General features: G+C 36.7%; 1 protein-coding gene across 2 annotated transcripts in view; it reads left to right on the forward strand.

Moving 5' to 3' along the window:
- TIPARP (TCDD-inducible poly(ADP-ribose) polymerase) overlaps window positions 1-22,995 on the forward strand; it is a 35,478-nt gene that overhangs the window by 6,955 nt on the left and 5,528 nt on the right. Inside the window, exons 3-5 of one of the 2 annotated variants that reach the window (XM_014546237.1) lie at window positions 2,262-3,220; window positions 18,152-18,320; window positions 20,268-20,428. In XM_014546237.1, the coding sequence (XP_014401723.1) occupies window positions 2,304-3,220; window positions 18,152-18,320; window positions 20,268-20,428 (1,247 nt within the window). In that variant the 5' untranslated portion in view covers window positions 2,262-2,303. The remainder of the gene's footprint in view (window positions 1-2,261; window positions 3,221-18,151; window positions 18,321-20,267; window positions 20,429-22,995) is intronic. The other variant, XM_005874429.2, reaches the window with a different exon arrangement.

Consider the following 22,995-nt stretch of genomic DNA (forward strand, 5'->3'; position numbering starts at 1 on the left):
GGGTGTCGGGCAGCGGCGGCTGGCCTTCCGAGTCCCAAGTTTGGGGCCGGCGATTCCCGTGGAGCGGGCTCCGAGCCGAGCGTGCCAGAGAAATCGGGGCATCTAGAGGTGAGGGGCGGAGTGGTGGGGGGCCTGCGGAGGGGGACCCCAGGAAGTGGCCTGCGGAGGGGGGCCCCAGGAGGTGCCCTGCCGATCTCTATTTGTTGGTATGCAAACTTTAATTGAGGAACTCGGTTCTGTTGACTTCCCCACTCCAGCCACTCCTCCAGGTCTCTGCCGCCTCAGGTTTATTTCCGAGTGTGACAGGGGACAATCATGGGAAAAGTTGAAGTGTGTGACTCAAGATCGGATTAAGGTCTGTTGTGCCCGGAGAGGGTGTGATAGGAGGGTGTGCGTGCGTGCGTGTGTGTGCGTGCGGGTGCGTGCGTGTGTGGAGGATGGCACAGGCCGGTTTGGTGTGTGTGGCGGAGAGGGAATACCACAGTCTGTGCCAATTGTGCCTTGAGGCAGGAGCACTGAATGATGAATAATAACGCCTGGCTTGGCCGCTTTCCAGTTGATTTATGTCTTCTGTCAAGTCCCTCCTTCTTCGTGAAGCTTTTCCCTAACAATGGCAGCTCACACTGAACTCTTTCCACCTTTTCCTTTTGTACTTATCATGGAGGCTAACACCTTGTGGGAGGTTTTTTTTTTGTTTTTCTTTTAAATCATTTTTCTGCGTTTGATCATTATGCACTTTTTACACGCACAGATTCAAGAATCCAATTAGACCTTTAATATTCACTTTTCTGGGGACTCAATTTTATTATTTTGTGTTGTTGTTGACCCATAAAGACGAATAGAACTAGGCACTTTAGGTTCTTTTTCTTCAGTTATTCAGACAAAAACATATCCTGAGTACCCACTGTTTGCATTGTGTTAGGCACTGTAATGGGCACCTGGGTTGCATGCTTGATGAAGTCATGGGTCCATGCATCAAATATCTCTTTCAGTCCATTGGATAAGAGAGAAGAATATTAATTGCTCATCACCTATCCTTTTCCACCCAACACAATGCTTAATAAATATTTTCAGAATTAATTAATGAGTGCTAGATCATGGAGGTGATACCATTTGTCATTTTACAAAGTTTCCTTTGCTTTATACTTTGTTCACCATTTGTCATTTTATAGTTTCCTTGGCTTTATTCTTTGTTCCATTTTTTCCCAAAGGGTCTGATTCCTTGAAGAAAGAACTTTTATTCTCTTTCAGTAGTTCATAAGGAATCTGAAAATGTGGCTTGTGTTTTATATTCTTATGTTATTTTCAACAATATTCCTTCATTTGCCTTTAAAAAATACATGTGTAACTTTTTTGAAGACAAGGACAAAGGGGTCTCTTTATGAAGTTGTGTTTGGTTTCTAAAACAGTGTGTGCTGTAGTTGTTGCTGATTTACTTTCTGTTGCTAAACAAGCCCTGGTATTCCTCCTCCAGCAGTGGTAATGTTTTGGGGATTGCAAAAGTAGACCCTTAATGTCTTTGGGGTTTATATTGAAACTTTCTGAATACAGCAGGTCATCAAAAATATCATTTTGTTGTATGAACTTAACTCTTGTTTATAACAATTAGCCTATGGTAAATTTGGTTTCATTATACTTGTTTTCCCTAAAGTCACAGATGACCTTAAGTAAGGATTTAACTGAATAGAAATGCTTCAACAGGCTCCTGGCTTTCTCCCATATAACATTTTGAGAGCCCCTATTTTCTGAGTATATCCTCACACCCCAAATTCACTCACTATTTAACTTTGAAGTTTATCCTTCATTTGATGAACTATTTTTTTTTTTTTTTACAAAGAAACAGTTTTGTCACCTCATGAGAAAGGCGATAAATAACTGTGAAAAGAACCACAGAGCAGTGAAGATGTGGTTTCCCTGCTGTCATCAGTTAGACACACTTATTTCTACCCCTCATTCTCCCCCTCCCATTCTACCCTAGACTTAGAGTAAAAATTCATACCCCAGCAGAAGTACAAATTGTATATTAAGTCCACAAATAAATTTCAAGTGCCTAAAATACTCTTTCTCTTTTACTTTTACCTTCTGTGGGCATAGCCCTGGCTGTTTTGGAGCCTTGATTTCTCAATAAAATCTAAAAAGATGAAATACAATGTAAGAGGAGTGATTTCAGGAACTTACAGACTAAAACTAAACATTTTGATGAATGAATGGTATCCAGTTGTTGTCAGCTTGTAAATGATCATCTTCTTTCCTTTCCTGGTAGGATTTTAGACTCTGAGGAGCAATTGGAGCTAATCCACATTATGGAAATGGAAACCACCGAACCTGAGCCAGACTGTGTAGTGCAGCCTCCCTCTCCTCCTGATGACTTTTCATGCCAAATGAGACTGTCTGAGAAGATCACTCCATTGAAGACTTGTTTTAAGAAAAAGGATCAGAAAAGATTGGGAACTGGAACCCTGAGGTCTTTGAGGCCAATATTAAACACTTTGCTAGAATCTGGCTCACTTGGTGGGGTTTTTAGATCCAGAAACCAGGATGCAGATGAGAACAGCTTACATGAACCTATGGTGAAAAAACCCCTGGAAATCAACACATCCTGTCCACCAGCAGAAAACAATATGTCTGTGCTGATTCCTGAGGGGACAAATGTCGGGGACCAAATACCAGAAACTCGCCCTTCTACTGATGCTCCAGAACAAGTGATTCCAATCCAGGATCACAACTTTCCATCAGAAACCATTAGTGGGACAGTGGCCGATTCTACAGCAGGGCACTTCCAGACTGCCCTTTTGCACCCAGTTTCAAGTGATGTTCCCGTTAGTCCTGACTGCATAGACAAAGTCATGGATTATGTTCCAGGGGTTTTCCAAGACAACAGTTTTACAATTCAATACATTTTGGACACCAGTGATAAGTTGAGTACCGAGCTCTTTCAGGACAAAAGTGAGGAGGCCTCCCTTGATCTTGTATTTGAGTTGGTGAACCAGCTACAGTACCACACTCACCAAGAGAACGAAATTGAAATTTGCATGGACTTTTTGCAAGGCATGTGTATTTATGGCAGGGATTGTTTGAAACACCACACGGTCTTGCCCTATCATTGGCAGATCAAGAGGACAACTACCCAAAAGTGGCAGAGTGTATCCAATGATTCCCAGGAGCACTTGGAAAGATTTTACTGTAACCCAGAGAATGATAGGATGAGAATGAAGTATGGGTATGTATTTATAACTTCTTTAAAGCTGTTGTTAAGTACTATAGAGAAGGTAAAGAAGTTAAAAGCTGAGTAGGGTAGTTTCTTTTAAATAACCTAACAGGTTTTATTCTTTTTTTCCACTGTTATTCTTCTGGCTGTGTGCTGTACTGATTTTTCATAGTGGTTGAACGAAGGCTATTTACCTAACCAAAGTTTTTATGATTTGAACAATTCAGATGTTACTCTGTGCAATATGTATATGACTGAGAAGTTACCTGTACATTGAATGTTGTAAAATCAAATACAATTTTAATCATATGGGAGAACTTGATTTTGAAAGAAAATCCATGATGAGTCTTATAACCTTAGACTCATACCTAATATATCTAATTTTCAAGTTTTGCATATTGAGTAGCTGCTACTTTTTAAAGGAAAATAGTATTGTTTGGAGATTTTTGTGGCCCTCTTGATTTTGAATGGTACAAACTGTTTTTGTGAATGATTCAGAAGTTTCTTCCAAACATGAATCCTGTTCAAGCATATTAATTTGTTTTTTAGTTTCCTTAAAACTTTTTGCCATTAAGTTTATTATTTTATTTGTCTTATAGGTAAAATAAATTCTACAATTCAGCATACTTTTAAAAAAACTGAGTCTTTTAACAATGAGTAAAGGATATGTTTATTTATCATTTACATGAAAACAGTTAACATATAAGTAATTTGGTTCTTTTAGTATGGATATCTAAGCAATATTCACTGATAGGAAACTGAAATTTTCATATCTGAATTCTTTAATTGAATTTAAAAGTGAAGAAGAAAATGATAGTTGCCACATGTAAAGTTACTAGTGCAAAAATGGCTGCATAATAACATTAATCTTTATATTTCTAAGTTGTTTATCCTGTAGTATGGAAGGAGTTAAAATATGTGATGTTAATAGTTATTTGTGTATGACCAAGAGTAAATATTCAAATTACTTAGGGGAAAAGAGCACTTCTGTACATGCTACCTGATTTGGGAGACCGTGAGGGCATCGTGACTGCTTCACAGATAATGAATAGCCTGATGATGTGTGTAGTACTGAAAGGAATGATCCATAGAGAGGAAAACGACCCTGAGTGTCCTAGACCAGGAAGTCCAGGGGAAAAACTTCCTTGCGAGAGTCATCTTTGTTCACAGATAAGTTGGGTTACTCTCTTCAAGAGAGTCAACAAGCAAATGGTGGCAGTAAACCATTTCCAAGTTGTTTAATTCCGTTAATCTTGATATTCAACTTCTGTGTTCTAACATGGTGCCAAAGCATTGTTGGCATTGCAGAAACCTGGTCTTTTTTTTTTTTTTAACTTCTCTTGTTCCCATTTAGTATTAGATAAGTGGTTTCTTTTTAATAGTTCAGGCATATAGTGCTCAGATCTGTGTCTTTTTAGCAACTCAACTATGAGACTAGAATTTTGAGATGCAAAGGAACATTTGAAGGGATGTATGGAACAAGATGAGAAACAACATGAGGCCCAAGTTTAAAGGCATCATTATTATATAGAAGACTCCTTGGGATTAAAGTAAGATTATATCAATAATGTAGTTTTCCTGATCATGAATGTATTATCTTGATAATAGAATGCAACCAAGATTCTATTTTGCTTGGGTAGTGAAATTCTTAGATCCTGTAATAAAGCTAAATACTTTTAACTTCATATTTTAAAGCCAGCATTGGAAGACAACAATGTTTTCCATTCTCTTAAAATCTTTTAAATAAGACTTTGTCTAAAATCTCTGTTGCCCATGAGCTAGCAATTCTAATTGGTATGTAAAGGGTAATTAATTTTATATACTCTCAAAGCCACTCTATCTTTCCCATCTCCAGATTGCAAAACTGCAGAATAGTAGCCTCCCACTTCACTCTTACGAAGCACATTTCCTGTCTGCTGAGTACTTCAGCATCTGGTACATTAAGTTTCTCTCTGTTTGAATTGGTCAGGATTATTGTCCAACACATTACGTTCTGTTATTATCAGCAAGGCAAGATGGGTATTTTGATGGAGAGAATCCAGGAACTCTTAGGTCAGCAGTATATTGGGTATTTTGTCCTTCGGTAAAATTACTTTGCTGAAGAATAGACATGGATATTGTTGAATTAGTTATAAAGTAGTTGCAGTGAGTGCTTGATTTCCAAATCAGTTTTACTGAAGTAATGTTTATTTGACACTTGAGAGGAAAGGTATGAGCGAATTATTATTGTAATTATTGTTGCTAATACATTGGTAATGGTAGTAAGTTGTCCTGCCCTGATAAAAATAGCAAAGTATTAAGTTAATTATTAGTAATGTGAAGAAGGTTCTCCATGGACTAGAGTAAGAAATGTTTTAAGATTGTAGATAACTAAGTGTCAAAAATTAGACTTTTGGGAAGTTGACCTGTGGTCATTGCAACCTGGTTTTCCTTGTATTCCAAAGCGATGTTGTGTTTCCTGGCAACAAGATGCAGATAACGGCATGTCGAGCCTTGCTGAGAGATTCACAAACAAGCTGGAGCAGCCCAGGTTCACATGGTTACCACATTATTTGGCTAAAGCTATTAATCTCTGTGGTCAGGCCTGTAAAGCTGGTCTATCTGTGCACATTGCACATAACCAGGAAGTGTGTGTTCAGCTGTGTATATGTCCAAGTCAGACCCCAGCAGTCTTTGGGTTCAGGAAAAATGAATAACAGTTACTTATCTCATTTGTGTTCAGTATTTTATATGACTTGATAAATCATTATTACATACTATATCTACAATACTTCATTGTGTGGAACTTGGGGAAAGTTAATAGTTCTGGGTCTGCTGTGCAAATAAAATTCTTTGTTTTTCAAATGTATTAGATTTAACAGCTAAATTAATCCAAATTAGATTTACAGGTTTCATTTTATTCTCAAGAATGAAATTGGAAAGGAAGTTGAGTTAGATAAATTCACAAGTCCATTCTGCCTCTTTAATCAAGATGCCTAGATACTAAAAATACACTTAATAAAGAGAATTTCAATAATAAATGCTTATTTGGTTCATTATAATGAAATTATTTTCCAATTTTGCCTTCACCCCAAATTATGATATAATCCTACTTTTCCACCACACTGCTTTTGTACATCTGCAGATGTTCATTGCCAACATCAACTGGGAACTAGTTGTATGTGTGAACTCCCTGTATTTACATGCCGAGGCTTCTTTTACACACTGGATGGGCTTTGGAGAATTTCCAAATTCCAAATATGAAGTTAAGAAAACAACATTGAATGTTATGTTTTCAATTAAGAAAACATAGTCTCTGACAGTTTGGGCACTCATCCTTATTAGAAAATGATACTAAATCGCAAGTCTAAGTAGTTTTAAGAGAGCCTCACTAACTGTAGAATACCTTTGAGGATAATTGAAATTGTGGAGGATGTGCAAATCTCCCATTAGCAACTAAGATCGCCATTGGTTTTTACATTACATCCATTTTAAAGTGTGCCAGAAGTCTTATAGTTATTATTAACCATAAAGAAGAGGCATTCTGCAAACCTTAATTTGGGGTTAATCTGTAGATGAAAATATAGCCTGTGATTATTTCTAATTCTGAAAGTTTTGAAGGAGAGTGGGAGGGTGAAGTAGAAAGTTGCAAAGCCCAACTCCAGGATTAATTTTTCTCAGAGGACAATGTTTTCTCCTCTTGTGGAATTAAGGAGTATTGATAAAAGAGGGAATTTTACTTGATATGACTTATGCCTAGAGTCTTGTCATAGTCTTAGTTTTGAGTGATTTCGATTGCTCATTGCTTTTAGAATGTGTGTGTGTGTGTGTGTGTGTGTGTGTGTGTGTGTTTAATCTGTGCAGAGGATAATAAAGATGACTTCACAGGAACTCTGTGAAAGAAGACAGGAGAATTGCATAGTAATGATAATAAATAGGATAGGATGTTCTTTTCTATGTGACTTGCAGAATGGATTATTTAAAATAGAGCCAACTCCTGACTGAACTCTACTGGAATAGTTAAATTAGCCAAGTTAGCTCTGGCCTGCACAGCTGTGATGATGTATGAACTAACTCATTATGTGCTATTGATAATACTGGAGAGATGAGAACAGCTGAATCTTCCTATGCCTTGTGACTTTTTGGTATTTCTTGAATATACACAGCTGGATGAATTTGAATTTATTTTTAAAATTCCTGCCTAAGAGAAAGAGAGAGAGAGCTCCATAAGCAATAATTGTATTTGAAGTGACTTTCAAAATGTGTGCCTTGTGCTTGAGGATAAAGCAATCTAATGAATTATATTTTGTACCTCTTTATGATGCTATTTACATATGAAATAAAACTAATTGGCTTCTTTCTGTACTAATCTAGAGGAGTTACTGGGTCTGTTGAGCAATCACAGGAATCAGTACCGATCATTCATTTATTTTCTGTGTGTGTGTTTTATCAATAAGCAGATTAGGCTTTTTTTCCCCATTGATTTTTTTGAGAGAGAAACATCGATGTGTGTGTGTGTGTGTGTGAGAGAGAGAGAGAGAGAAAAAGAGAGAGAGAGAGAGAGATATCAGTTGGTTGCCTTCCATACAAGCCCCAAACCGACAACCCAGGTTTGTGCCCTTGACCAGGAATCAAACCCGCACTCCTTTGGTCTGAGAGGCGATGCTCTAACCCAGTGGTTCGAAACCTATGGGTCGTGACCCCTTTGGCGGTTGAACGACCCTTTCACAGGGGTCGCCTAAGACCATTCTGCATATCAGATATTTACATTACGATTCATAACAGTAGCAACATTACAGTTATGAAGTAGCAACGAAAATAATTTTATGGTTGGGTCACAACATGAGGAACTGTATTTAAAGGGCCAGAAGGTTGAGAACCACTGCCTAACCACTGAGCCAAGCCGACCAGGGCTAGATTGGACTTTTTAAAGCACCTGTCACCTAGTTTCAGGTTAGGTCAGTCTGTTCCTAATGTATTTATGGTAATGAAAATGAACTTTGCAAGAAGCAAAGACAGTTGGAGTAAATAGTTTATAAGGTTATCTGGCAATCCCTAAAAATACATTAGATATTATACATTTTCTTATTGAGTTGACTATAAAGCTTTTACTTTTTGTTGTAAGTAAGTGGGAAAAGCAAGTAGTAACTCCTTATTCTGCATATGTGTACATGCAAAAAAAATGCAACTTTTGATTGATTAATTCTACTGTGTCCCTGTAAATCTATTTACCATAAAGCAAAGGTATATTCATAAGTTCTTCTATGCATCTCTGATCTTAGTGATTCTTAGTTTTATATTGGATTTGGGGCTACTTCTAAAGGGTAAAGCAGTATGTAGCCCATACAAACCTTGACTACTCAAGGAATGCTACTAAAGTCCAGCCATTTGAGATTATAACTGTTTTCTCATGGCCTTCCTTCTTTCTTATTCCATGATTTGAGACAACCAGATTCTCATCCTTTGTCTGATGGTAATAATTTTGATCACATTTAAATTAGGACCTAAGGTGCTCTTAACCTAGGTCAGCAACCTTTAATAATTACCAGTGTCCTGCTTGTGAGTTGCAGTTGTGTTTTTGTGGAAAGAAAACTTAACTATATGTGTATACGTTTTTTGTTTTTTTTTCCAGAGGAAAAAACAAATGTATTTTGAGTTACAAGATAACTCTTGATTATTCTGGCCCAAGTTTCCATGAGGGTGGATAGGTTTTGCCAGAAAATCTCTTTGTTAAAAGCAGTAGAGTTTCTCTTCTAAAATAAATCTGGGAGTCTTAACGTGTATATGAATGATTTTGAATCATTGGAAGACACTAGAGTGCTGAGGGTTGAGCCATTTTCTATTTCATCTGGTTTTGATATCTATCTATATAAAAGCCTAAGCGACCGTTATGACAGAGCGACTGGAATGACCAGAACGACTGGTCCCAGTCACTGTGATGCACACTGACCACCAGAGAGCAGACACTCAAGGCAGGAGCTGGCCCCTGGTGGTCAAGTGCACTCCCACAGCCAACCTCCCACAACCGGTCAACCTCCCGCAGTCTCTCTCTCTGGCTGGTCCCTACCCCCAGCTGGCCAGCCCTGATCTGCCCCAGTCGGGCCGGCCAACCTCCCCGCATCCCTCCCCCTGGCCAGCAGGCCCCGATCAGGACTGGGCGAGATGGCGCTGATTGGCTCTGATCACCAGCCAGGCCTAGGGACCCCACCTGTGCACAAATTCGTGCACCGGGCCTGTAGTTGTTATATAATAGCTTAAGGTTTTTGGGTTGAACTGTACTTTGTAACACCATAAACACAAACTGCAAAGGAATAATATACTCCTATAGTTCACCGTTTCTAGGCGCAAACAAGTCACATTTTAGATATGAAGGTACTTCTTTAACAAAAACAAAATTTTCTACTCACAGATTTATGGTAGTGCTTTCTAGGGACTAAGGATTATGCTATACAAACTCACCTCTATTTAAAAACCCTGTGTTAAAACTAATCCAACCCAGTCCCTGACACATTAACTAAAAGCCTTGACTTTCCAATGTAGATTAATTCCTTGTTAATAGGGAAATTTGAAATTGCAGGCGGTAGGTTGTGAAATATATTTTTTAATCTCTGAAAATAAAGGTTTTTATGTAAAATAAATAAATTCTACTTATTCAACTTAGTAGTTTGTAAAGATATATATTTGTTCTGTACAAAAGACAGTTTTGCAGTTTTGTGCTAAATATAACTGATTCTGTGATTAGGAACTCAAATTTTAGAAGTTGATGATATTAATAAATTTCTAATTCTGAAATTTCCAATTTTTCTTGCTGACCTAGTCAGTTACTGTTGCTAAAGCAAGCATAGAAGGGAGTTAGCTAAGCATTACTATTTGCAGTGTTCAGACAATAAAATGTGTCTGTCTCCGTGATCTTTCTCTGCTATATGTTATTTACTTATTGGTAACACCCACTTGACCAGTAGAGAACCTTTGCATGGTAATCACAATGAAAGGGTAAGCTTATATGAGAGTGAGAATGTCAGAATGACTGTTTCCTTTCACATGCTACAGAAACCAGTGATTTTCGAGTATGTGTGCCACAAAGTGTTGTGTAAAGAGTGTATTAGAATCCCCTGTGACTAAATTGTCTGAGAAAGATTTGTTCAGGAAACTTGTATTCTTTATGCAAATGGTATTGTTGCTTCTGAGCATAAGGAAGGATTTATGAATAGTCAGTGTTGAAACAGCACTTCTCACAATGATTGGAAAAGGTATTTCATTTAGGCCACACTTACTGGAATTTGTTACATTAATTTTTATTTTTGGATTAAGATATTCTTAAACTGTCCCTTCTCATTTGACATATAGCCATAGAATTTGGGTGACCTTCTTTGCTCTAAAATTTACCATCACTGAATAGTCAGTGAAGAATGGCTGGGGTAGGGGCCCAAGGGTAAACTTTGCTCGCAGAAGTACATGTGCTTTCAGTATCTTGCCTGTACCCTGTGATCTTCACAGCTCCTGCAGCTGATCAGGGGACAGAGAGGGCAAATGGCAAAAAATACTCTAAATAATTTCCTGCTGTGATTGGTCTTTGGTTTCTGACAGTCACCTGGCTTCTCTCTTTCATTTCCAGGCATTGAGAGAATAAAAATAAGCACAGGAGAAATACTAGGTTTGCCTTCCAAGTTAATAATAATAAAAAATAGGACATCCTTGAATGGGGATAGAGTATGTGAAACAGAAGAAACTTTGCTTACGTGCTTTCTGAGGTTTGGATTGTCCAAATGTTGCTGCACCTCAGGAGCATTGTGTAAAGTGTTCTACAGTTAATTAGCTACTAAAAAATAATGTAGACTCTTAAATTTGATAAAAATTAAATATATTAGAGAAACTTGGTTTTGTAGAATCCCTTGCCTCTAGGAAAAGTTGACTGGTATAAACTTTGTTGAAAGATTTTGTAGACATAGTTTACAAAATCTATAGACAAAAACAAACAACCTCTTGATATGTTTTCTGTAGGAAGTCTTATTTTTCCCTTTCAGAAATTAGCCCAGAAATAAAATAAGCTAATAGATTGTATCTTACTGGGAGTTAGAGTATATATTTTATGATAATTATTTATAATTAGTATTTCATTTATGTATAAGTGAGTTCTGAATTGTTGGAGCTTATTTGAAAACAGTTATTTTAAGCAATTTTAACATTTATATACACCTGATTTTATAATGTGTATGTAGAAAAGTTTTATAAACAAATTCTTTCAGCTCTCTCTAAATACTGTGAAATTCTGTATCCACAAAATTGAATTAATCAGTATTTGTGTTTTGAGTACACGGAAGACATTTTGTATTGTTTACATTGAGGTAAAATAGAAATACCTCAGTTTAAAAATATTTAACAAAGGTATATTTACTCATCTTCACAAAAAGCAACAGCTGCATAATTTAAGGTAGCACAAGGAATAGTACACATTATTTTAATCTATTGTGTGCTTTCTATCACAAATTCTTGCAGAAATCAAGTTTCACTTCATCAGGCAATGGTAGTCAGAGACATGTAGAAGTATTTCTCGCTTAAGTTACCTTCTAGGAGTCTCAGTACATGTGATTAAACTTGGATAAAAGTTAAAGCTGCCCTGCAGGCATGGTTCGGTGGTTGGGTGCCGAACTATGAACCAGGAGGTCTCGGTTTTCGATTCTAGTCAGGGCAAATGCCTGGATTTTGGACCATGATGTCTTCAGGGTGTAAAATTAATCCCACGCCTTCATAAATAGATAGCAGTGAGGTCTTCTGAACTCTTAAGTATAATTTTTATTCACGAAAGATTATAGGCTTATCCACATCTTATTAGAAAGTTCTTTTGTATTTTTTTGCTTTGGTCCATAGTTTTGTAATAAAAACCAAGAAAGCCCAACAACAGTATTTTAGTAGATTATTTTTTCTTCGAGTGGATATTGTAATTTGTTTTTAGTGGTTGCATGAAGGGGACTTCAATGTATGATATTAAACTGTGTTATGTGTTTGTTTAGTTTCCCACATCCTTTTGGAGACTATAGAATACAAAAGCTTAAAAACAGTCCTAGCTAGTTTGGTTCAGTGGATAGAGCGTTGGCCTGTGGACTGAAGGGTCCTGGGTTCGATTTGGTCATGGGCACAACTCAATCCCTAGTAGGGGGCATGCAGGAGGCAGCCAATCAGTGATTCTCTCTCATTGATGTTTCTCTCTCTCTCTTCCTCTCCCTGTTTACCTCTCCCTTCCTCTCTAAATCAGTAAAAACGTATTTTTTAAAAAGACAACAATAAAAAAAAAAACACCAGGGCATCCTTTCATTTAGTAAACCTACCTGCCTTTCATTTTTTTTCTGTCTTATCCTCATTATTATTTCACTGTGTTCACTTCTAAAATGACTTTAAGACCATCGATTAGATGTCCAACAATTTGTAAATCAGACATGGGGTTTTGCACACAGATAAATGTGATTCTAGATGCCACTCACTAACTGACTGCATTCTCTTATTTCTAAGATGTCCCAGAAGGGACCAAAGGAGCAGCACACACACAGTCAGAATTTTGCCTTTTGATGATCCCTTTATAACAGTTGTTTCTTAAAGTGGGGAATATTTTTACCTATCCAAAAATCTTTTGAGGCATTTAGAACCATAATATAAGTCTATGATTCAAGATGGATATTAATTATTTTTCAGAGTGATCTAAGCCTCAGCAATCCTTCCTTGATTAGGTCAGGGTCTCCTTAAATATGGGCAGATTTAACTGAGAGTCTACATTTGATGTGTAGCCTACCCATAATTACTGAGGGCCATATGCATAATAATAAACTCCCAATTTTGATTTATAGGTATCTCTGTGTCTCCAGCTATTCTGGATACAAAGGGAAAACCCAGTTGTTACCAAGACCCCATGTCATAGTATAAAATTTAAGTATAGAATTTTAACTTCTGGTAAATATTGAAAGATGTTGCTTTGTATGTAAGCATTTATAGGTAATTTTTTATTGCCTCCTCCAATAGCTTTGTGCTATTTGAGTCAGTGTTAGCAAAAAATCTTAATAACAGAATAAATGACCATTATTATGTTTCTAGTACAGAAAATTAAAAGTACAGAATCAGTCCTCTGAAGTTTAATAATTATTCTGCTTCTACAAAATATGCTGGTATTGTATATGCCATGGCTTTGATTCTCATCACCTTATAACATATTTGAAGGGTTATATAAGCTGCCAGATATTCCAGCGTTGCTAAATGAGTTCCTGAAAACATCAAAGCCAGGTATCAAAAGCCAGCTATATTTTGTGTGCCTGTGAAATTTCTTTAGCAGCAGCAAACATACCCCATCTGTCATGCCTGTCTCAAGTCTGTAGGAGAAGAGCCTTAACACTCTCTTCATATTGCATTTGATCTTTAGCCTTCTATCATTATGACCCTCAGTTTGGGGAGACATTTCATTTTATATCATAGTAATAAAATAAAAGGACCTATTAATTGTGTCAGGTTAGTCTAGCTGATTAGAACAGGTGTTATTGAGGTCACAGGTTTGTCCTTGTAGAAACCAGTTAAAACTTATAGGCAGGAAGCCACCGTGCCAAACTCTAACCCATCCAGTTAAAACTGTACAGAAGTAGGATCCAGAAACTTATTCTTAATTGACCTCTGCTAAAGTCTGATTTCTATATTTTATTTACAACATTTTCCCATTTAAATGTGTTCCACCTCCTACAATTCCTATCTCATTTAATGGCACTGTTAACCAGTTACCCAGATCAGAAACATAGGACACATCTTGGACTCTTTCTACTCCCTTCAGCCCCACATGTAATCATCCTTCATGCAGTTAGGTTCTAACTCTTAAGTACCCCTCAGAACATCCCTTGCTTCCTCCATTTTCTGTCATCATTTGTGTTAAGAGCAATGCTAATAGCTGTAGATGGCTAAGCACAGAATAATAAATATTAAAGCAAAATAAGTGCCTTCTCCACCCTTCCTCAATCTTTCCCCACCCTCCCCTTCCAAAAATAAACAAATCAGTCCATACCACTGCTGCTGGAGTGACCTTTATAAAAGGCAATCTGAATCTTGTTGAAAATCCACCAGTGATTCTTACTGCCCACAGAATCACATTCTAACCTCTTAACCCAGAATACAAAGCTCTTCATTATCTGGCCCCAGCCAACCTATCTATAATCCAGTTTTTTATCTTATCATCCCCCTCACACACACATACACCCTGACCTCCCACATGAACTGCCAGTGCTGCATGCTCTTGGGTCTCTCCTGCCTTGGTTGGTTAGCGTCTACACATGTCAGTCACTGTGCAAGTGGTGTCGTGCCTCCCATTGTCTGCCTGGTGGCTGGCCAGATTTGGCTCTCATTTCATCCACTCTGGGATACCTCCCTTGACCATATTTCCTGACCTCCTTTTCAGCAGAAGTAGCCCTCTCTCTAAAATGTTCCCAAACCCCCTTTGTGTCACATTTCATACTATGCCACAGGGTTTGTCTTTTCTGTCTCTTCTTCCACTGACTCTGGCATTTTGTTATTGTTGCTCTTCCACACAACCCTTTACTTGTAATATTTCCTATTATATAAATTGTTCCTAGCATTTTTTTCTTTTACAGAAAGTTATCTTGGATTGATAAAGTCTCTTACTTTTCCTAACCTTTTCCATTTTTGGATGCCAGTAACCACCTCCTCTCTCATAATTCTGTATGCCTATTCTTTGTCCTCTTATTCCAGGATTGTACTTGCTGCTGATGAATATAAATAGGCAGATGTACTGCTTCTTTGGTTTTAACGTTTGGTTTTTCATTTCTCTCAAAGCCATTGAAAGCCAGGGACTACATCTGTTTAATTCTTTGTGTGTTGCCTAAAACAGCCAACCATCGCTATTACCACACACATGACTTATAACTGCTTTCTGATAATAGAAAAAAATGGTTTGATAAAGAAGAGTGGTAAATGTTGAACATTTACACATTTGTACTGATGCAAATTGAGGAGGAAAAAAAAACTATTGGCTTTGGAGTTTTTAAGCATTACTTGTTTATGGGAGAGCAGGTGGTAAAATTGATCTTATAAAAAGATAATTTAATGTTTTTCAGATTTGTTGTTTTGTCTCTGTCAAGTCTAGAAAAGCATACTGAAAACCAAATAGAGCTAAAACAGTACTTTGATACATCAATGCAAGGAACATTTGGTTGTAATAAGTTAGGATTTGTCATAGAAATTTCATAATGGCCAAAGGACTGAAATGCACAGAGAATGTAGCAAAAGCTGCAGTTTTAGATGTCTTTCTCATGCAAATCATTATCTATGAAATCTTAGTAATACAGGCTTAAACAAAAATTGCTAGAATGATGTCCAGAATAAAATCTGATACTTTAATAGCAAAAAGCATTGGCTGTGTATATTATAATGCATGTTAACATAATGACTGCTGTTCTAAGAACTCCTTAGAAAAATACTGAGGATTTATTAACTCATAATTGGGAAAAGTTATTGGTAAATAAACATAAAGCAGGAAAATCTACTTTGAAATTGGCAGTGATCTTAAGAGGGAAAAAGAGCCAAGAGTCTCTTGGCTCTGTGATAACATCAAATTTTCCTAAAGTTAAGCCCTGGCCGGTGTGACTGAGTTGATTGGAGCATTGTCCCATACAATAAAAATTGACAGGTTCCATTCCTGGTAAGGGCACATACCCAGATTGTGGGTTCAATCCCTGGTCAGGGTGCGTATAGGAGGCAACCAATTGATGTTTTTCACATCACTGTTTCCCTCCCCTTCCCCCCCCCCTTCCTCTCTCTAAAATCAATAAAAACCGTACCCTCAGGTGAGGATTTAAAAAAAAAATTATTCTAAAGTTAAGTGAAAACTGTTTACAGCAAGTTGATATGGCGTTTAGGCATAGGAGTTTGTTTTTGGTGTTTTTTCTCTTTTTTTCAAGGATTTCCCAGAAGTATTTTTTCCTCTTTGATTGGTTATTCCTATTTACCATAATCTTTTTTTAATAATCCTCACCCAAGGATATTTTTCCATTGATGTTTAGAGAGAGTGAAAGTGAGAGGGAGAGACAGAAACACTGATGTGAGAGAGACACACCGATTGGTTGCCTCCCACATGCCCCCAACCAGGGCTGGGAGCCTGCAACTGAGGTATATGCCCTTGACTGGAATTGAACCCAGGACCCTTCGGTCCCCAGACCAACACTCTATACACTGAGCCCAACCGGCTAGGGCTACCATAATTGTTTTAAACAAAGCAGTGTCCAAATGTTATTTTAAAATACACTTTATTGTCTTATTCTCATTTTACCATTAAAATTATATGTTCTTTTTAAGACCTTGTCTTAACTAGTTTGTACTGTTTCTGAGCAAGAAATTAAGGATTTTGGAAGCTATTTGGGAATTTTTAAAGACCATACTGTTTTTTACAAGTTATGTGCTTCATGGCACTGTCATTTGGGTTTATGACTTGAGTCTTTGTATGTGTGGTTTGTTTGTTTTTAATATAGAAGCTGATTTCACTAATTATGAGCATTGGGATGGTGGGTGAAAAATAGATTTACTTTCCCTGACATTTGTCAGGGGTATTTATTGAGAGATGTTAACAGGTATTCATAGGAGAAAGGGAGAGCATTGTCATAGGTTTGGAAGAATACGTTATAGTCCTTATCATGGCACTTCAATGTCTACCTTAGTATATTAAAGGGTCTGAGGAGTGGCCACAGTATATAAATTGTTTAATTTTATAAAACCACTTTTTTTCAAACATTTGACTGCAGAATGGTTTTTGCACAGAATACCTAGTAACAGTCCTTGAAACATGTTTTTTAAGGGTAGAGTTTAGGAAGTATTGCACTAACCAACAAAACCCATAGGTCAAAAGTAATACCCTTTTCAAAATCCCAATTTACAACAAGGAAATAATTATTGGGCATATCTGTCCAGACATCTGGATTTCACATGAGCCAGTCTTCCTGAGTGCCACTGGATCTGGAGTATCCTGTGTGTCATCGACATCTGTTTAGAAATCTGTGGTGGAAAAGGGTGGAAGTACATCTCTGATATTATTTTATGATATATTTAACACTTTGTTTTCTTAGGAAAATTTTGAAACATACAAAAAAAGAAAGAAGAGCAATGAACTGTTTATCAGTTACTGAAAATAATGGTTCAGATGTTTTAGACACTAAATGAAGTTCCATTTAAAAAGAAACAAATACTTTAATTGGACCACCCTTTATAAAATTAATTTCTTAAGTGATTCTGATTCATACAGTGGATATTTTCCTCAGCAGTATTCAGATGTTTTACAAAGTGCTGATACAGCAGCAGCAGACCAGATAACAAAAATGACAAAAATAATCTCATAGCTAAACCTCATAATCAAATCATTTTTCTCTTCATGTTTTGCCAACTCTTTTTTCATCCACAGGATAAAAAGTAATATTGATGGTGTGTAGATTAGCAGTACTGACCTTCTGGAGTCATTTTATTTTCCCTTCTTTTGTTCCCCCCCCCCCCCTCCCCGTCTCATCAGACAGTATTGTGTATTCCTACTTGTCTTAGGTAAACTGATGTCTCTGAAAAACACAACAAACCAAAACAAGAGAAGTTTCTTTTGTTTCTCTGTCTTCTTTGTCAGTGTCATCCTGAGTCTGACTCTCTGATTGGCTGACACCAGGGTTTGGCTCATTCCACTGTGGTGGGGAGGGTAAGATTCTGTTGATTACCAGGTCAATGATGGTGTGGGATATAATCAATTCTACCATAACTCCATGGCCTGGAGATTTTTGTGTAGGAAATGGGGAAACAATCAATATTGCCCTTTACTCCGAATAAGACCACTTTTAAAAATTTACAACATATGCTATATTAGTTATTTTTAATATCCAATAAGATGTTTAAATATTTCTATTTTGTAAATGTATTAATATTAACAAATCCTTTTTTCTTGGGTCTTTTTAGAGGACAAGAATTTTGGGCAGATTTGAATGCCATGAATGTGTATGAAACAACTGAATTTGACCAACTACGAAGGCTGTCCACACCACCCTCTAGCAATGTCAATGCTATTTACCACACAGTCTGGAAATTCTTCTGTAGGGACCACTTTGGATGGAGAGAGTATCCTGAGGTATTTAAAGGACTTTTAAATCCCCAAAAGTACATTTAAATTTTTTTGTCTTTCATTGTTCTTTTGTTCTTCCTTTCTAACAATGACTACACAGAACTACAAATCAGAGCTTCTGGTTATAAAATTCAGTCTTGTTGGTATAAGTTACACTTTTCTCTCTTGATTTTTCTAAAAATGTATTTTTTTCCCCATTAAATCCCTGGAATCCATAAGTAGAATACCTCTATTATTAGAGAGATAAAATGTTTCCCAGTATCTTATATTATGGAGAAAAAGTATTTAGAGTTGTAAGTACTCAGACTCAGAGCAGTTTTTAGAGTAATTTTAATGAGGTGAGTACTGGTGTAACTTTTGGTTGTATCTGGCTCTTGGGCTCATGGTGATTAGATCATGTGTTGTGCTTAGCATTTCAGAAGTATAGTGGGAAACAATCACTCTTAGGCCTCTGAAAGAAGTATTGAAAATGTTCATTGAGCTGTGGTCAGGCACATTAGTCATTTAAAATTGTATCAAATGGCCCTGACCGGTTTGGCTCAGTGGATGGAGCGTCGGCCTGCGGACTGAAGGGTCCCAGGTTCGGTTCCAGTCAGGGGCATGTGCCTTAGTTGCGGACTCATCCCCAGTGTGGGGTGTGCAGGGGGCAGCTGATCAATGTTTCTCTCTCATCGATGTTTCTAACTCTCTATCCCTCTCCCTTCCTCTCTGTAAAAAATCAATAAAATATATTTTTTAAAAATTGTATCAAATGTGCACATGCATCCTTAGTTTAAGGTGGTAAGAATAGCTTATCACAAAGCAAAATTTTAAAATAGTGATGGTTTATTTGCCTCTAAATGAGAATTCCAAATCAAGTTTAAACACCCTGAAATGGACTTTAGAGATTAATTTCGCATTCCAAAGATCTGACTTCAATTTGATCAAATTTCCAGCATACAAAAACTTAACTACCTTAGGTTTTCTTTTAAGGCAATAACTAAAGAAAATAACATAGTATTTTAATTGCTATAAAACACAATATTGAATTAAAATTTTGACTCTCATTTAAGTAATCACTAGTATCTAATGCCTTCCAAAGAGAACAAGAGGCTATTTAAAAAGTATTCTCAGAATACTTGGACTGTCCCTCGTTTGTCCTCTGAAAGATTTTTTAGGTTTGGAATTTATTTATTTGAACACTACCATCTTTAATCCTCTTCTGAAAATTCCCTTAAGAAATATAAAAAATCTCTTTTCCTCTTCCGGGGATGGTGTCCTCAGGCATTCAGAATAGTTCAGTGTTTGACACACTGTCCTACAATGCAGCCTCTAACAAAACTAGACTGTCCTGAACCCCTGCTATTTGTTTACCTTTATACCAAGAAGGTTGGGAAAACACCAAAATCTGCATGTGGCCTGTGCCCTGGCCAACTTCACAGAGTTTGTGCTGTGAGACCTAAAGTCGTAATAAGGTTGTCTAAAATGAGAAAACATGCTAGCAGGACCACCAGTGTCCAGGAGCAAAAAAAAAAAAATCATTGTGAAAGTGTTGAAAGCACTAGCACAGAGTGAGAAAACTAAATTTTTTAAAAAATGAAGCTTTTTTTTGGAGTAAAACAAATAGGAGGCTAAATTGAAAGAGAAACAAAGAATATTTAGGACATTGTTAAGGCCTCAAAATAGAATAGAGTAGTTCCCTGGGCCTCACATGTTTCTTAAGGTGGAAATCTGTGTTCTTCTAAACAGGGATCATCTTTCTACCCTGTATCTTTGCTCCAAAAAAGAAAGGAAAAAAATTTCTATGTATAAAGGGAATTAATTTGACTCACTTTACTTTATTGAAACTCTTCTGATATTAACAGCAAGGTTAACTATGTGTGGCTTTAGTAACATTAATAGTTTTTATATTTCATAGTGATTGTATATTAACTTGCTTTTTTTTTCCTTTACCTTCTGTTTACTACTCCATAGACTGTTATTCGATTGATTGAAGAAGCCAACTCTCGGGGTCTGAAAGAGGTCCGATTTATGATGTGGAACAATCACTACATTCTCCACAACTCATTTTTCAGGAGAGAAATAAAAAGGAGACCCCTCTTCCGCTCCTGTTTTATATTGCTTCCATATTTACAGTAAGTGTCCAGTGAAAAGTCTCATTTTTCTCTGATTTTACATTAATGTACAACTGTATGCCAAAGAGAAAAAAAATTAAATAACTAACTTGGTTATTACCTCTAGAATGTGACATTCTAAGTTATTCTTTGGGCTTAATTTTTCAAAAAATAGAATTTAGATAAGATATAGTTAACCCCACACTAAAAGAGTGAGTATTGTATTAAATTTTTTAAATGAAAGCACAGTAGAATTAACATTTTTTCACAACTAAAAGTAATTATATCTGGAATAAGGCAAAATTTGCATATGCCGCCTTCATGCAAGATTGAGTTTTCTGATGATACGCCTCTGTGTTATGGGACTACTTCCCAGTCCCGGTAAACTACCAGGTCAAGTAGGGAGAAACCTTCAAGGTGATTTTCTCCATTCTTCTTCCTTGAATGCATTTGCATGGGAAGAATTCACCTTTTCAAATAATTTACATTTTCATTTGCTAAGGCCCATCCTTCTATAATACTCACTAAAATTACTTGTGGCACTTTTAGGTTGAGACTGAAATCATCCTTCTGAATTATAGGTGAGCTCTTTCATTTTCCCAAATGCCATTTCTTCTTTCCCTCTCTAGATAGCCCACTCACACATCTTTGTAGATGTGAAAAGATGGGGTACATTGCCATTTGCATAGCCATCTGTGAAAGTGAGTGTCTTAAGGGAAATCTTTATATACTCTAGTCAGATATACTGTATTTAGAGCCTGATTTTTAAAATGATACTAGATTTACTTGGTTTTATGAACTTTAGAGGTTAGAGTAATATTGGTTGGTCCCTTCTGATCTTTGAGGTGAAGATGCTCTTTTTATATTCTTAATAGTAGTTTTTTTTTTTAATTTCAAGCCCAAACTGTGTTTTTCCCAGATCATTATGACGGAACCTTAATGATTCTAATTCTGAGATTGCAAAGGGAACATTCAAACAAAATAGAAACAAATAAAAATTCATGAAATTCTCAGGATCCAAAAGTACTGTGTAATAAGTCCAATTTTAGAAATATATATTTGCTTGGGTAAATGTGTACTTTCTTTCTTGTCCAAGTGTGAAAAATTTTACCTTGTCTGGTTTTTTAAATTAGAAATTAATAAAAATGCCATTTCTGTGATTTCATTAGCACAGCTGGCGATAATGTCAGTGTCCAGTAGTTAAGAACACATCGTCATCCTAGTGAGATGGTGGAACTCATTAGTGAGAACAGCGCCTTGGCATGCTGAGCCAGTCGAGTGAGATGTAGCTTCTGTGTGAGAGTAAGAATGCTCATTCAAGTGCTACATTGTTGAGGGACTTTCATAGAATGGTGAAAATTTGTTTTGATCCTAAGACAAGTAATTATGAAATGCTACCTCCTCTCCCCCTTTTAAAACCTAAGCTTGTTTTGTAAAAGTATAAACTATTATATAAGCAGTAGTAGAATTAATGCCACAAATATGGACTTACTATTTATAACTTAGGCTTAAAGAGAACAAAGTTCTTCCATTTTCTTTTTAAAATTTCCTATTTTAGTGTTGTCTGGAACAGTGGTAATCAGGTATAAAGTAAAAGCTTAGCAAATCAGAGATTGTGCAGACATGTCAGTGAGAAAGGAGTAGAGAAACATCAAGTTCACCAGGGTAGAATGGGTAAATGCAGCCCTTCAATTCCCATCCAACTGAGTCTGGGCCTAAGGGGTACTTGGGGAGAAAGAGGAGTGAGGTAGTTCTAAAAGCAGGTTTCAGAAAATCTATTTCTCAGTACTAAACCTTCTGTTTACTAGTCCATAGACTGTTAGTTGATTGATTGCAGAAGCCAACTCTCAGAGTCTGAAAGATCATGATTTTAGCCAGAAAAAAATGTTTGTTAAGTGTTAGTAAATACTAAAGGTCAAAGAAAAACATAGGTGTCAAAAAAGCCACAATTATTGGGGAATCAGAGATGCCTAAGAATTGGGAAAGCCCAGAGTAGGGAGGTAGTAAGATGATTGGAGAGGGAGGCTGACTTAATTTACGAATTTCCTGCAAACTTAGCTCTTTAAATGAGGGTTTCCCTGCTCCTTTTTTTTCTTCCAGTTTTATTTATAATTGACAAACAACACTGTAAGTTTAAGGTGTACAGCATAATGACTTGACATATGTGTATATTACAAAATGATTACCACAGTAAGTTTAGTTAACATCCATCACCTCAAAGTTACAAAAAAGTTTTTTTCCTTGTGCTTGCTCTTTTTTCATGGGGCTGATAAAAAGGAGCTTATTCTTTAATATTCTTAGAATACTTGTGCTGAGGTTGCATAAAAGCAAACAAATCTCAGGTTTAGAGGTTTGTGAGTTCATTTCAGCTGAAAAGACATCTATTCCATGCAATCACCTCATGGTTATGAGAAGACCTGATACAGTTTCTTTGGCTTCTCCTCCCAAAAGGATAAAATGAATTAGTTTTTGGTTCGTTACTGAAGTTGGGTTAGGAAACCTCTTTCAAAAATATGACAAGGGAGGGTGAAGGTGAGTGATAAAAGGTGACCTTGGATTCTGAAAATCCATTCGTCAGAGGTCCTTGA

This window comes from Myotis brandtii, unplaced genomic scaffold (genome assembly GCF_000412655.1).
Source record: "Myotis brandtii unplaced genomic scaffold, ASM41265v1 scaffold436, whole genome shotgun sequence".
Classification (NCBI taxonomy): domain Eukaryota; kingdom Metazoa; phylum Chordata; class Mammalia; order Chiroptera; family Vespertilionidae; genus Myotis; species Myotis brandtii.